We start from the raw sequence: 15815 nt of genomic DNA, 5'->3' as shown, positions 1-15815 counted from the left end.
GAGATGGCATTTGTAAATGATGCAGATAATGTACTATAAATGCAAATTGTAGCATCCCTGGGGGACAACACCACAGAAAAATAAAGTTCAACATGATCTGGAAGTCAGTAATACCGAAGACCACGAGACAGATACATAATTTTAAAAGGGCTAAATTCAATACAATGAGGGAACAAACAAAGCAAGTCGATTGGCGGCTGTTGTTCAACAGCACATCAGTAGAGGATAAGTGGGATACCTTTAAAAAGCATAATGCTGAGCATGTAGGATAAATATATCCTAATAATCAACAAGCTCAAACTAAATAAACATGAGCCAAAATGGATTAATAAATTAAGTGATATAAAAAGTGGAAAAATTATCTTGACAAATCCTGCAGCGAGAAAGGGTAAGGAGTTCACTGGGATAAATATAAGAAAATGCAGAAACACATTGAATGGGTAGTCAGAGGAACAAAGAGCGACCGAGAAAAAATAGTAGAAGCTAAACACAAGTTAAAAAAAAAAATCATAGTACTATAACACAAAGAGGTAAGTTAAAGAGATAAAAAAACATATAAGATGTGAATGGCATTGAAAATAAGGACGTACACAAGATAATAAATATTCTGAATGATTGCTTTCTCCAAGTATTCACAAGGGAAAAATTGAGAACTATGCCCTCCCCAAACAGCGTATTTGAATTCACTTCAAAAAATCTGGAAATAAAAAGTTACCCGGTATCAGTATAGTGATCGTGAAGCTGCTGGATTGTCATAAAAACCCAAATGGTTCATTAACATTCTTTATGGGAAAAAAAGCAGCCATCCCATCCTTAGCCAGTCTGGCCTATGTGACTCCAACTCTTAACTGCCCGCTGACGTGGTCTACCAAGCCGCTTTGTTGTATAAAACTGCTACAAATACAGACTGCAGCGGTTCAAGGCGGCAGCCCACCACCACCTTCTCAGGGCATCTTGGGATGGGCAATAAATGTTGGCATTGCTAGTGATGCCCACATCCCAAGAAATGAAAAAAATAAACAGATAACCAAAGTAAAGTCAGTGACTGATATTAATAAGATACAAACAGGTAAAAGATCTCAAAACAAATAACTCGCCAGGGATAGATGGTACTTATCGCAGTGTACCAAAAGAGACCAGGGTGGAAATTTGTGAGGCACTGATGACCATCATGAGAAAGTCACAGGCCAAGGTGGTGCCCATAATCAAAAAGAGGGTTAAAACAGGTACAGACAACTGCAGACCCATCAGTCTCACTCCCATTCTGTTCATCAGGAGTAAGCTTCGAGTACCTGCACAATAATAACCTAGTAAACAATAGCCAGCATGGATTCAGAATCTGCTTGATCAACCTCTAACTTCTTTGAGGAAATAACATCCTATGTGGGCTCTGGAAAGCCCTACAGCATAATATACCTAGACTGCCAAAAGGTATTTGACAAAGATCCACAAGAAAGGTTATTAGTTAAACTCAAAGATGTGGAGATTCAGGTAAACCTTGGGAATGAACAAGACACTAGCTAAAGGGTAGAAAACAACAAGTACTCATTAGAGGATTTATATCAGAGTCGGAGAAGGGTTACTGAGTGGGTGCCCCAATACTTTGTGTTGGGCCCACTACGGTTTCTCATTTACATAAATGACCTGGACTCAGACATGCAATGCAAAGTGGTCAAATTTACTGGTAGTACCAAACTGGGAGGGGCAGTGTAAGTGGGAGGAAAGAGCTCAGAAAATAGTCATTGGTCAAAATAAATATGTTGGCAGATCAAATTTAATTGCAGGGTATTGCACGCACGCAAGAAAGAAAAATAAGCAAGTACCCCATGAACAGGGTTAAAGTAGCAAAGGTTGAAGGTGAAGTAGACCCAAGAGTCTTTGTAGACTTAATGATGAACATGTTCAACCAATGCAGAGCAGCAGTCAACAAAAGTCAATAGAAAAGTCAACTGCATAGCTTAACAGTAGGGCACGAGTCAGAGGTCAATAGCCAAGTGAACAGTTCTCTGGTCAGAGCACATCTTGATACTATGTCTGGTTCAGGTTGCTCTTCAAGTGCTGAAACCAGTACAGAGAACAGCCACAAGACTGATCCCCAGTGTTAGAGGTTTTGGAGAAACATGGGCTCTTCAGTCTTCAAAGGCAGCATCTGGGATGCAATTAGTTAAAGATTTGGAAAAGGTCAATCCAGAATATTGCTTTAAAGTAAATTGCAAGAGTAGGACAGGGGGACGCAGGTTCTAACTAATAAAAGACAAACTTAGGACTCATTTCAGGGAATTCTTCAACACAAAGACTGAGCGACACAGGGAATGAATTCCCAGATGGAGTAGCAGAGGTGAAAACCCTGGAATCACTTAATAGACAATTGGATGCTGCAATGGAGTACTAAAGGCTGCTTATAAATGAATGAGTTACGATGAGGTGAATGCCCCAACCCTCATCTGTAATTATCTTGTGATCCAAGGGTAATGGCAGCAATTGATCTTGGTACAGGAAACTCTCTTTTTACTGGCACCTAAATAACCAGAAATCTCTCTTAACCGGCAAAATTCAGGAGTAGGTTCAGCTAAGTTTTACTTCATATTAGTGGCCGTGTAACCGGGGTTCCTGGATCTGTGGCTGTGTAACCGGGGTTCCTGCACCTGTTGCCATGCAACAGGGACGCCTGGATCTGTGGCCGTGTACGGGGCTCTCGTACCTTAGTAAGTATACCTCTCTGTAATCCGGACTTTTTGATCAACTGGCACCACGCCGGTCCCGGATAAAAGAGAGTTCCCTGTACCTCAAGGCCTTCCTAAACTAAACTACATTTCTGCCTTGTCATGAGGTGTGCATTTATCAGCCAGTCCAGGGTGTGTGTACTCTGTAGCTTGCAGAAACAGCTACATGTAGCCAATTTTAATCTTGAGTGTTGTGACCAGCAACAAAGGATCCAATAAATAAGCCATCCTAGACAAAAATAAAGCATTTTCACACGCTTAAAGAATACCAGCGTAAAGCACTATGCATTGTCTATGTCCAATATAGCTTTCTTAGCACTGCTAAATATATAAAGTACTGAAAAAGCTTTAGTAACCCAACATCTAGAATCATGAGCACACAATTGAAGGTCATGTATGTAATGACACAGGATTTACAGCAGAGGGCCTTGCTGCTTGCTCAGCTTTCATGACAGATAGACTACAGTATTACACAGGAAATAAATTATCCTACTTCAGTAGTCGTTTCTGTATATTGTCCCAAGAATCCTGGCGATTTTCATCTGTGTACATGCGGAAGAGTATACGAAGGCAACAGGCAAGACTGCTGGTTTCCTGCTTTAAGAGATTAGGCTTGGATTTGCCCTTAAATCCTGGAGTAAAAAGTAAAGCACTTCAAAAGTAAATACTTAGTACAATATGGTATTAAATAGCCATTTGTATATCATTAAAGTTTATGCATTTTCTGTCATTTAGGAAATCAGTTTCTACTGAAACACCAGCAGGTTTTACTAAATTGGCCTGTCTTTAATTGGTTTTATGATATGGATGAAACAACTTTAAAATGCGAAAAAAATATTTTCCATGGGGTGACTATTGATTACACAAATACCTCCCTGCAGTAAAGGTGAGAAATTCAATGTGCAAGTCAACTTGGGCATTTCGGTCTACAACTAAAAGTAATGCCTGCTCCAAACAATTACATGTTGGCTGTGACAAAGAACCCCAAATCAGCCAATTCAAATTTCTCCACATTAACAATCACCATATGTCTCATTAGGTCACAGAACTGTTCGTTACTCATGGAGTTCCAAATGACATGCATTTCTCTTCCAACTGTGGAATACTAATGAGTTTAATTCAAAGTGATTGAAACTAAAATCAGAATTAATGGAGTTAAACCCTTTCATTGACTACATCAGATCGTACCTAGTTAGGGTTTGGGGGTGTATGTGAATATTTTAATTGCTTTCTCATACACTTACTGAAGTTCTTACTGAATTACATCCTTTATATTCACAGAATATCACATGGGTGAGAAGTGTTACTGTTAAAATGTAAAATAAGTACAGCCTGGGAAATATAGATTAATGCTGCTTATTCAAACTTAAGGTGTGAAGTTTCAATCTTAATTAACAGTGTGCACAGTATTTACCTGCTCTCCATAGTGTTGTCCTCTGTTCATTATTTGAGTTAAAAGCCTTTGCAAATGAGTGCGACTCCAACAGACAATCCAGGAGTTTGAAAAGCTGTTGTGAAGTCATGTATCGATACATTCCTTGGTCTTCAGTATCTATATGAACCTCAGCATCGATTGAATCCCTCTGCACATAAAAACAATTTATTTTAGTTGTGACACTTTTGTAGTTCATCCAATCCCAAATGTAAAAATAACATTTGCCTTGTTTATATCTTCCTAGTCTGACCAAAAGAAACAGTAAGCAGATGACCTGTTCATAGACCTCTACCAATGCCATGAAATATTCACGAGTAATGCGGCAGGCTGATTTACATGTCAAATTCCCTTTTTCAAGTGGGGAAACACCTCGTCCCTGCTTGTTGTCTCCTGTCCACTGCTGCTCAGTTTGGGTTCCATCAAGATCGCTCGGCTCCAGACCGCAGTACAGCCTTGGTCCAAATATGGACAAAGGAGCTGAATTCCAGAGGCGAGGCGAGAATGACTGCCCTTGACATCAAGGCAGCATTTGACAGAGTGTGGCACCAAGGAGCCCTAGTAAAACTGAAGTCAATGGGAATTGGGGAAAACTGTTCAGTGGTTGGAGTCATACCTAGCACAAAGGATGATTGTTGTGGCTGTTGGAAGTCAATCATTTCAGTCGCAGACATCATGGCAGGAGTTCCTCAGGGCACTGTCCTGGGCCCAACTAGCTTCAGCTGCTGCGTCAATGACTTTCCCTCCATTATAAGGTCAGAAATGGGGCTGATCGCTGATGATTGCAGTGTTCAGTTTCATTCGCAATTCCTCAGATAATGAAACAGTCCATGTCCGCATGCAGCAAGACCCAGAAAACATCCAGGTTTGGACTGAATAAGTGGCAAGTAACATTCGCGCCACACAAGTACCAGGCAATGACCATCTCCCACAACAGAAAGTCTCACCACCTCTCCTTGGCGTGAAATGGCATTATTATAACCGAATCCCCCACGATCAACATCCTGGGTGGGGGTCACCATTAACCAGAAATTCAACTGGACCAGCCACATAAATACCATCGCTACCAGAGCGGGTCATAAGCTGGGTATTCTGCAACAAGTGGCTCACCTTCCGACTCTGCAAAGCCTCTCCACCACCTACAAGGCACATGTCATGAGTATGATAGAATACTCTCCACTTGCTTAGATGACTGCAACAACACTCAAGAAGCTCAACACCATCCAGCAGTTGCTTGATGAGCAGCCACCACCTTAAACATCCACTCCTTCTACCATCAGCGCACCATGGCTGCATTGTGCAGCATCTGCAAGATGCACTGCAGCAACTTGCCAAGGTTTCTTCAACAGCACCTCCCAAAATCACAATTCTGGAACTCTATAACTAACATTACTGTTGAAGTCCCTTCACCACACTGAATGCAGCGGTTCATGAAGGTGGCCCACCACCACCTTCTCAAGCACAACTAGGGATGGCCAATAAACACCGCCTTTGCTAGCGACACTCATATCCCTAGAATAATTTTTTTTTTTTTTTTTTTTAAATAAAGATTCAGACAAATTTTGGATTTTTAAAAATTAAGAATGCGAGCTGAAGGGTCAAGACAGGACATTACCAAGCTTGAAAAAAGACAAAGACAAAGTAAATCAACATATTGCGATTAGGTGATCCCAAACTTGGGTGTTAAAAGCCTTAAGATTCTAGGAACCAAAGACTGAGGGAGGTTCGGAGTTCCACATTGGGTAAGTAGGAATGCAAGATGGAAGATGGAAGACCAGCACTTCGGAGTTTAGAAGGAAGACAGGAAAGTTCAGGAATCACTAGCCATAGCAGTATCAATAAAAATACAAAGGCAAGAAACATTGCGATGCATACATGCTAGAGGCGAGAAAGGAACTGGCCATCAGAGGATAAGTTTTCTATTCTCTCCACAAATGCAAGAGAGATGCTACAAACACCTCCTTGAAGAGCTGCATTCAATGGACTTGGGCTTTATGCAGAGTTGTTCGAGGGCTTGGGGTGAAGAGTTTAACATGGAAGAGGAAAGCAAGCTTCTGGAAGGAGCTCTAGTTGAGGGGGGGGGGCAGGGGGGAGTTTGTAACACTGCTTCCTTCAGTGGGTAAATTCTGAATCTACCAATGATGGAGCAACACTAAAATCAAGCCTTTTCAAACCGCCAGTCCAACAGAACAGGTGAACTCAATGTCAAACACCAGAAATGAAAATAGAGCATTCTATTCGTAGTTTTGCAGTTTTAAGAGAGTCCCACATATCAAGCAAGACAAATTAAGTCCTCAAGATTGGGGGCCACCAACATGGAAAAAGCAATTGCTCCCCTGCTGATGCCACACCAGCAGCTACGGGTGAAGTTCAAGGTAAAAGGTGATGGTTGCTGATTAAACTCGAGAGACACGAGAAAGCCGTCTTTGAATAATTAAAAGAAACAAGTTTTTCATTGCACCATTAGAACCATAACATTTTGCAGCACATAAAGTCGCCATTTAGAAACATAGAAGATAGGAACAGGAGTAGGTCATTCGGCCCTTCGAGCCTGCTCCACCATTCAACGAGATCATGGCTGATCATCCAAACCCTAGCACCCGGTCCCTACACAGACAGCCATCCCACCCAAGCCTTATCCCCATAACCCCGTAACCCCACGTATTTAATCCCCCCTAACACGAAGGGCCAATTTTTTATCATGGCCAATCAACCTAACCCGCACATCTTTGGACTGTGGGAGGAAACCGGAGCACCCGGAGAAAACCCACGCAAACACGGGGAGAATGTGCAAACTCCACACAGACAGTCACCCGAGGCCGGATTTGAACCCGGGTCCCTGGCGCCGTGAGGCCACCGTGCTGCCCATTTGGCCCATTTTATCTTTGTTAGAGCAATCTAAACCTAATCCCTCAATCCTGCTCTCTCCCTTTAGCACTGGATTTTCCGTGGTTTCAAATATTTCTATGAAATGCAAATGATATACAGACCTCTATTGATCACTGAGATAGGTTTGCAGTTCATGAATTCCAGGAACAATGCCATGGGATCTTAGACATCCATCTGAATTGTCCAGTTTACAGGCAGACTCCTCATTTCTGGCATTCAAGTTGGAATGAGCAAATTGAATTACAAGGGCATTTATCTAATTCTGGGAACTTCCTTTTGATATACTTCCTATATTGGCATGTTCTAATTGAGCAAAGGAAGCTTTCAAAGAGGACCTTTGGTTTTCTAATAGAGATGGAAGGTATCAGAAAACCATAGATAACTTGACCCGGATAAGGACAACTTCTTGTAGAATTTTTGGAACTGCTGATAAATATACATAGAAGATAGGAGCAGGAGTAGGCCATTCGGCCCCTCAAGCCTGTTCTGCCATTTAATGAGATCATGGCTGATCATCCAAATTCAGTATCCTGTCCCTGCTTTCTCCCCCTATCCCTTGATCCCCTTAGCCTTAATACAGGTAGACTATCCTTTATCCGAAAACCTTGGGACTAGCTGAGTTTCGGTTTTCGGATTTCAGAAGGTATTGGGAAATTTGTCGGGGGTCGGGGTCGGCGTCGGCGGGGGTGGAGAAAAGAATATCGGATGGGCCGCGGTTCAGGTCGGGTCGGGTCAGGTCAGGGGGGGGGGAGAAAAGAATATCGGACGGGTCGGGGGTGGGGGGGGGGGGGGGTGGGGAGAAAAGAATATCGGACGGGCCGCTGCAGCTATCGGACGGGCCGCTGTATTGTCGGGTTCACTCTCCCGGTACCTCCTTCACACTGCCCGGCTCGGCCTGCAATCTCCTACCCAGGAGGGAACGCTGTGACCCTCTGCCCTGCTCAGCGTAAGTCGTGCGCCACTCTGGTCATGTCGTGCGCACGACTTACGCTGAACGAAAAAACTTTCGGTTTTTAGAGGTTTTCGGAAGTTCGGATAAAGGATAGTCTACCTGTATATCTAACTCCTTCTTGAATATATTTAATGAATTGGCCTCAACTGCCTTGTGTGGTAGAGAATTCCACAGTTCACCACTCTCTGGGTGAAGAAATTCCTCCTCATCTCAGTCCTAAATGGCTTACCCCCTTATCCTTAGACTGTGACCCCTGGTTCGGGACTCCCCTGCCATCGGGAACATCCTTCCAGCATCTAGTCTGTCCAGTCCTGTTAGAATTTTATAAGTTTCAATGAGATCCCCTCTCATTCTTCTAAACTCTAGCGAATATAAGCCTAATTGACCCAATCTCTCCTCATACGTCATTCCTGCCATCCCAGGTATCAGTCTGGTGAATCTTCGCTGCACTCTCTCCATGGCAAGAACACCCTTCCTCAGATAATATTACTGCAGTCAATGGTGGCCAAGATAATGGTCTGTGCTTCAATCTTGCAATGTGAGCACGCCACCCCGGACAAATAATACTTGATTCGGTTTGCATTTGAGCAGTGACACTCATTATATGGCTAGTGGGCAATGGAGAAGCTCAGTTCAGTGAACAGTTCACCACAGCTCTATTTAGCTACCTTGTTACAGGAAACTTTCTGGTATCCGGCACTGATGGGACAGAGCTGGTGCCGTCCCATCAAAACTGCCGTAGAAACCAGCACTAATGTTAAAACATACGGAGCTTCTGAGCTCCGTGTGAAGCAACAAACCCTGTTGCTTAGCAACAGCTTCAAAACAGTCGGCTGCAGCTTGCAAGCGTCTCTGTAGCTAAGCAACAGCTTCAGCAAGACCTTGCAGAGCCACGACTGGAGAAAAAAAGCAACGAAAAGAAAAAAAACTTCTCTGAACTGACTCCCGAATTTTGCCGGTGGATAGAGCTTTCTGGACATTTAACCTCCGGTGAAACGAAAGTTTCCTGTACTAGGCTATTTACTTTTCTAAATTACATTCAAAATTAACAGTCAATTTCAAGTTAGCACCAAAACACTTGTACTAGAGCAAGCAGCTAGAATTTGATTAGAGTTTTCTTAAAACAATTATTAGCAACAGTGGTGTTGACATTTCATATTACAGGGAAGTTTTGTCAAGCAAATGGTTTTCATGTTACCTGTACAGCTGCCATAGTTTCAGCATCCTCCTTTCTGCTTGTTGCTGGAAAGAACACAATGTTGTCTATTGTTTGGATTAATTCTAGCTGCACAACACATTTGATGAGGAGGGCAGCAAAGAGTTTCTGATCAGATATTTCTTGGGGGAAAAAAAAAAAATGAACAAAATGGTTAAATCAATGGAAGGATGTAGCACCAGGCATTCAATCACTAATATAGGCATTCAACAATTGGGGCATTAGTATTTAAAACGTATATTTGCCATTCATTTCTCATTGTAGCCATTCCCTGTGGTTTGTTGCTGAAGCACAAAGTGGCAAGGATGTTATTACTGTACAATGATTATGTAACAGGGAGTTTGGAAGTATGCAATGCAATACACTCGGGGTTGAGGGCTGACTTGAAACATCTCTGCATTTGTAATACATTTTCTCATCTCTGCTTACTGTCAGGGGAGCTTTATTTCTAGTTTTGTTCCAGGGATGTATGTCGCTCTTGCTTTTTCCTACAGCTACAGCATGTCACCAGTAAGTTGATCGTGAAGCTGTCTGATCAATCTGATAAAACAACTTAACTACCAACCCCTCTGACATCTTATTTGAGATAAGATAGCGAGGACAGGTCAGTTCTTACCGGGATTTGTATGAGTGCATGAAGTATTGATGGACCTGCAACCTGAACAAACTTAGATGGCTTAATAGGATGCTAAGGATATTCATCTAAGTAGTCAGTTCAGCTAGTCCATAGTCAGGTTGATGAGCAAAAATTCTTTGCTGTTGCTGGATGAAATATAGAACATTACCAAAGGTTGGGTGATGTGAAATTCATGGTGGACAGCAGTGTACTGATGTTTAGCAATGTAGGAAAAAAAACATTTTTTGGTATATATTATATATATATATATATATATATATATATATAGCGAGAGAGCGAGAGATTTGACATCAAGGTGTCTGCTAATGAGATTCTAGACCCCAAAATTAGATATCGTGCCAGGTAAAGAATACACAATACCATCCACGTAGGCTTTCCAGCATGAGTCACTGGATAATTATCAGAAGCAGGACATTAGTTAACTTATTTTTCCTCGTCTCTAGCAGAATGGACACTGAGGTTACTTGTAACTTGTTGCAAGATTCAGATTGTAGTACGCGTTACATTTTAAAAAGGTGCCTTGAAATTATTTAACTGGAATTTATTCTTTTAAATGATGCTTGCTGGGGAAACTTTTGTGATTTGAAGCTTATTCATTCATGGCGAGAAGGAATAGACATTTTCGAACAAACATACTGTTCAGAAAAAACACCTGCCTGGATATTTACAGTAAATAGACACTGTGGAGTGAAAGAACAAGACTTACTTGCATTTGGTCTATTTTTCCAAGTTTCGTCACTGGTGTTAGATACCTGGCTGTACTGGCTCTGACCTTTTTCTGAAGGGTTTCGCTCTGTGCTACAGACTGACTGGCGGTCAGCTTCCAAGTCCTATGAAAACATGAGGTATATCAGCAAGTTACAACAGATAAACAACCACAATATTTAAAAAAAGATGCATTTAAAGCATAGAAGCCTTTTAATTTGTAACTGTTTCAAATTGCACTCACTGAACCCTTCTCTGAAGACTCCTCTTCCGTGCCTGCAGGCCGCCATGCTAAAAGACTGTAAACAACACAAGATAACAAATATTTACGGTCAAGCTATAAAAGGTGCCATTGTGAAGGAATATACTATATAAGGAACTCTACTTTATAAATTCTTTAAAACATGACAAACTGGGTTTGGAAATTTAGAAACCTAACTATGAAATAGCTATGAAAGAAGTCTGGCTATTGAGATAAGACAGTTGTTGACCCTGAATAAATAACCTTACTGAAACAGAAGGTGCATGGTTCCGACAGGCTGACCTTTGAGAACAAAAACAATGGTTCACCCTGGATAAGGATGGCACATAAGATAAGGAACATCTGCCCTCGTAAAGATGACAAAATAAGGAACACCTGCCCTTCACACCATTTTTATATGGTCAACCCAGAACACCTGGAGATGAGACAAGATTCTGGAAATATTACAAGCTGATGTAGCAGTAAGAATTGCAGATGTCGGCAGAAAGATGAATAGGGATAATTGGCTTGCATCAGAAGAAAATCTTAAAGGAAATACAACTGAAAAGAGTATAAATATTGAAGTTTCAAATGAGATAGCAGACTCGCTTTAATCGGGCAAAGCGATTCTCGACCACAGAGGCGGCTCTGTGGTCTCCAACTCTTTATACCTCGGGGATCAAAGGTATTTGATATTGATGGATATCCTGTATAGAAAATTTAAGAACTGTAATATGTAGCGAAGTTAAGATTTAAAAGTAAGACTCTCTGTTAATAATAGTATTTTCTCTCTTTTTATAACTGTTAATGTTGAAATTGACTGACTCACCAACTGTAAATTGCATGTCGGTTCTTTTAATAAATTTCTATATTTTTAGAATTGTCTCACATAAGTCTTCTGCATCAATAACTCGTTAACTCACTCTCTGTGCACTCTTTGGTGAAGTGTTACATTTCTGGGGGAGTTTTCCGGATCCTCATAATATCAGGGCGTTACAGTCTAGCTAAACTTATTAAAAGCGCTATCTGGAGGACGGTAACATTCTCGGGTTGTTCCTTTCCTTTAGGGAGAAATAGTCTGGACCTTTAGACCCAATTAAGCGTCTTTAGGATTCGGCTACCTCAAACTTTAGTTGAAAGCGAACGTCTGAGAAATACGCCTGATCCGGAGTAGCCCTAAAAGGGGCTAGGACTAGTAAATATCCCTTCACCATTATGCCATAATTTAATAAATATTTACAAGAACAGCATTAAGTGTTTATACTATTGCTACAGCAGTTCTAATCTATCATCTGAATTTCCAATGCTGAGAAAAATCACAAAAGATTTAATCATGAAGATATTTGGTAACTTGAACTTACGCATGGGGAATAGTGGTCTTGAAGATGTCCAGCATGCAGCCGCATGTTTTATCCCAGACTAAAGGACTGAATTTTTGACCATTTAGTATAACCACATTTTCTAAACAATTTGTTCCTGATCGGGCCAGTTGTTCATTATCTGTAACAAGGATAAAAGGGCCAAGGAGAAAAATTATGACATGAAAATGGCAAGGAGCAATTAAATGCATTTCATCGCCAATTCAAATCAAGGCAAGCTTCAAGGCATCAATTTACCAAACACATTCACCCATAACCAGCATAAATGTAGGAATGTATTACCATTGGACACCTAGAGTTAGAATTTCATTTAAATTATATCGTAAATACATTTTAGAATTCTTCTGGTTAAAATACTTCTGAATTAAGAAAATAAGGTTACCTTGTTGTACACACCAATGTAACTGAGCAAATATGTCATCCAATAGTATGTGATTTAAAACTTCATAGAATTGTGTGAAAACATCACAAATGGCATAAAGTGCATGGTTACATGTAGTTGTCATCCATTCAGCCTTCTGTGAAGACAATCAGATAAAGCAATTAATTGTACAATTGGCATGTTATTGTAAAATGCAACAGTAAATTTTAATACTGCACTACGGGGAAAAAAAACAGACTCAAGTATTTTGTCAGGTTCATCACATCAAATCAGATCAGGAACTGAAGCTGGGACTTCTGGGTTGTGTGGCTCAGTGCTGCACCACATGGTGTCTTTACCCACTCAGTCAATGTGGAAGCTATCTTAATCTTTATTAATTAAATTAATGAATTAATTACAGTAGATAAATCAAAAATGTCAGTGGTACTGATGAATACTGCAGTTGTCCAGTGAATCATAATGCATTCTGGGGCAAAAATACACAGGAAAAATCTATTATTTTGTAAGAAATTTCTACAGGTCTGATGTACAGGAAACTTTCGTTTAACCGGAGGTTAAATGTCCGGAAAGCTCTATCTACCGGCAAAATTCAGGAGCCGTTTCCTATAAGTTTTTTTTACTTCTCGTTGCTTTTTTTTTTCCAGTCAGGCTCTGCAAGGTCTAGCTGAAGCTGTTGCTTAGCTACAGAGACGCTTTTAAGCTGCGGCCGACTGTTTTGAAGCCGTTGCTAAGCAACAGGGTTTGTTGATTCACACGGAGCTCAAAAGCTCCGTATGTTTTAACATTAGCGCTGGTTTCTACGGCAGTTTTGATGGTACGGCACCAGCTCGGTCCAATCAGTGCCGGATACCAGAAAGTTTCCTGTACATGGTAAAAGCCACAGCAATTTTTAAGCCCGACCCTTAATCTCAAAAGAGCAGAAAATACACCTCAAAGAGTTTGGAAATATAGCCTGCAAACAGACTGAAACGTCAGTATTAGATTATCACAGAATCATGATGTAGCACAGAAGCACATTAAAAAAAGGCCAGTCGTCCCATCGTGCCTATGCCGCTCTTTCAAAGAACTATCCAATTAGTCCCACTGCCCTGCCCTTTCCTCATAGCCCTGCATATTTTTCCTCTTCAAGCATTTGTCCAATTCCTTTTCAGTTATTTTTAAATCTGCATCCACCACCCTCAGGTAGTGCATTCCAGATCATAACAAATCACTGCATAATTTTTTCCTCTTCATCGCGCCCTTTCATTATTTAAAGTATCTGGAAATAATATAGTGCAAGTGTATATTTACTGACAGACTGCCAAAAAAAAAATCACTATTGTTGGCTATTTTAGGTCTTGTGACACAAAGGAACAGTATTAAAAGTTGTACAAAGTCCACTTTTGCCTTACTTCAGTTTGCTGTTCAGGGAGCTTCATATTATCAAATATCCGAAAGATAATCCTAAACAGATCTTGCCACCAGTGTTGCTCAAAAGTTTGGCCATAGTTTTTTACGATTTCAAACATCACAGTAAGCCCTCTGCAAGACAGATTTCATAAAAAACATGTTGACTACAAATCATCACCGTAAAATATCTGGTCTACAGTTTCTTAAATGAAGGTAAAACAATTTAACTGTATCTTACCTTGTACGGACATCTAATTTGCAACGATTAATAATGCAGGAAAGCTCAAACAAAATTGGAAACCATCCTCGTACCCATACTCTATCTCCAGGAGCTACATTCATGTCATCACTGGTGTATTCCTTCAATGCCTAATAAAATGCATTAAAAAATTTGAACATAGTTAATACAAAACCTACAAAATCAAATTTAACTCATTACAATTTACAGAAAACTAAATTTTACTTAAATCACACACAATGTACACAATCGGCTGAAAATTCAGTAGCCTTAGCGCCTCATTTGAGGCGCTAGAGGGCCTTGCGCCGGAGTTATGGCCAGTAGTGAAATTCCCTGGGGCCCTAAATCGGCGTTGCTCCGGTAGCGCTGCGCCGGCACCGATGACGTCATCGGTGTGCGCAGCGTCCCGGTTGCCGTGGTAACCCGCCCGAACTCCAAAATTGAGTTGCGGCCGCCTCGCCCGTGGCAGCCGCAACCAGCGTTTTGTCAGAGGTGCCTTACTGCAGTTAGCGCCGGCGCATTAAAGGCCCCGCGGCGGCCGGCCGCTTTCCCGCCGGCCGCCTGCCCGCAGCTCCCTCCCCGGACTTCTCTGCCCCCCCCACTCCCCCCGGAACAGATGCAAGCCCGGCACTTGTCCGAGGTGCCGGGCTCATTTTTAAGCAGATTTGCGCGGGCCGCGGCCGGGTGCAGGCAGCTCCTCCTTAACGGAAGGAGGAGGCCTGCACTTCCCCAGCCTGCCGCACCGGGTGCCGCAGCGCCGGAATTGCGGCGCGAAACGGCAGTTAGCGCCCTTTTCCAGGCGCTAAGACCCTTCAGTCGCGCCGGCAGCCGTTTGGGCGCGGCGCCACTGAATTTTTGGCGCGCGCAGGGGACTTAGCGCCGGCACTAACTTCCGGCGCTAAAGCCCTGGCTAAGCCAAAACCCAATTTCTAGGCCAAAATGTTTGTCACTTCTGGTGCTAATAGCCCTTTCCATCACTAGGCAGATGGTGGGGGAGGGAAGCGGAGTACTTACAAACAACAAGCCCTGGCAGGTTCTGTGATTAGCCAGTTTTGCTATTAATCTTACAGCCAAGATCCTATGGAGTTATGCTGCTACACTCCCCTCCCCCAGTGATCAGAAGGAAGATAGCTTTAAACTACATTCTGGGAATTTTAATGCACAGATTGTTCATAGAGAGCAAGAGTTTTGTCCATAGACTGCTTACAGCGCAATAGTGGTTCATTCTGGGAGTTGCCGTCCACTACTTGGTTCCCTCCCTAAACCTCTCTGCCTCTCTATTATCCTTTAAGACGCTCCTTAAAAACTACCTCTTTGACCAAGCTTTTGGTCACCTGTCCCAATATCTTGTGGCTCTGTTTAACTTTGTTTGATAACGCTCCTGTGAAGCGCCTTAGGACGTTTTACTACGTTAAAGGAGCTGTATAAATACAAGTTGTTGTTGGCTGAGCTTCTTCATTCAGTTGATAATGATAGTTCCAGAAAGCCTTACATTAGAATTACTCAATATACAAACAGACCATCACTCAGTTCCAGTGTGATACCATATATAAACAACTACTGAATCCGACGGTCACACAATATTTACTGTTTTGTTGCTTGCTATTTAAATGACATCACACGCCTGCATGT

At 41.8% G+C, this 15815-nt stretch overlaps 1 protein-coding gene across 1 annotated transcript in view; it reads right to left on the bottom strand.

Moving 5' to 3' along the window:
- Positions 1 to 15815, bottom strand: part of LOC147108684 (brefeldin A-inhibited guanine nucleotide-exchange protein 2-like) — a 103055-nt gene that overhangs the window by 7853 nt on the left and 79387 nt on the right. The window contains exons 29-37 of the mRNA XM_086005397.1: positions 14184 to 14314; positions 13948 to 14077; positions 12557 to 12692; positions 12157 to 12295; positions 10799 to 10853; positions 10556 to 10679; positions 9195 to 9334; positions 4138 to 4306; positions 3217 to 3355 (exon numbers count right to left, since the gene is read on the bottom strand). Of these exons, the coding sequence (XP_085861523.1) occupies positions 3217 to 3355; positions 4138 to 4306; positions 9195 to 9334; positions 10556 to 10679; positions 10799 to 10853; positions 12157 to 12295; positions 12557 to 12692; positions 13948 to 14077; positions 14184 to 14314 (1163 nt within the window). The remainder of the gene's footprint in view (positions 1 to 3216; positions 3356 to 4137; positions 4307 to 9194; positions 9335 to 10555; positions 10680 to 10798; positions 10854 to 12156; positions 12296 to 12556; positions 12693 to 13947; positions 14078 to 14183; positions 14315 to 15815) is intronic.

This window comes from Somniosus microcephalus, chromosome 13 (assembly GCF_052327205.1).
Source record: "Somniosus microcephalus isolate GS21.2 chromosome 13, FLI_Smic_1.0, whole genome shotgun sequence".
NCBI lineage: Eukaryota > Metazoa > Chordata > Chondrichthyes > Squaliformes > Somniosidae > Somniosus > Somniosus microcephalus.
Note: the sequence above shows the minus strand (reverse complement) of the source record. Positions and strands in the feature narration are given on the sequence as shown.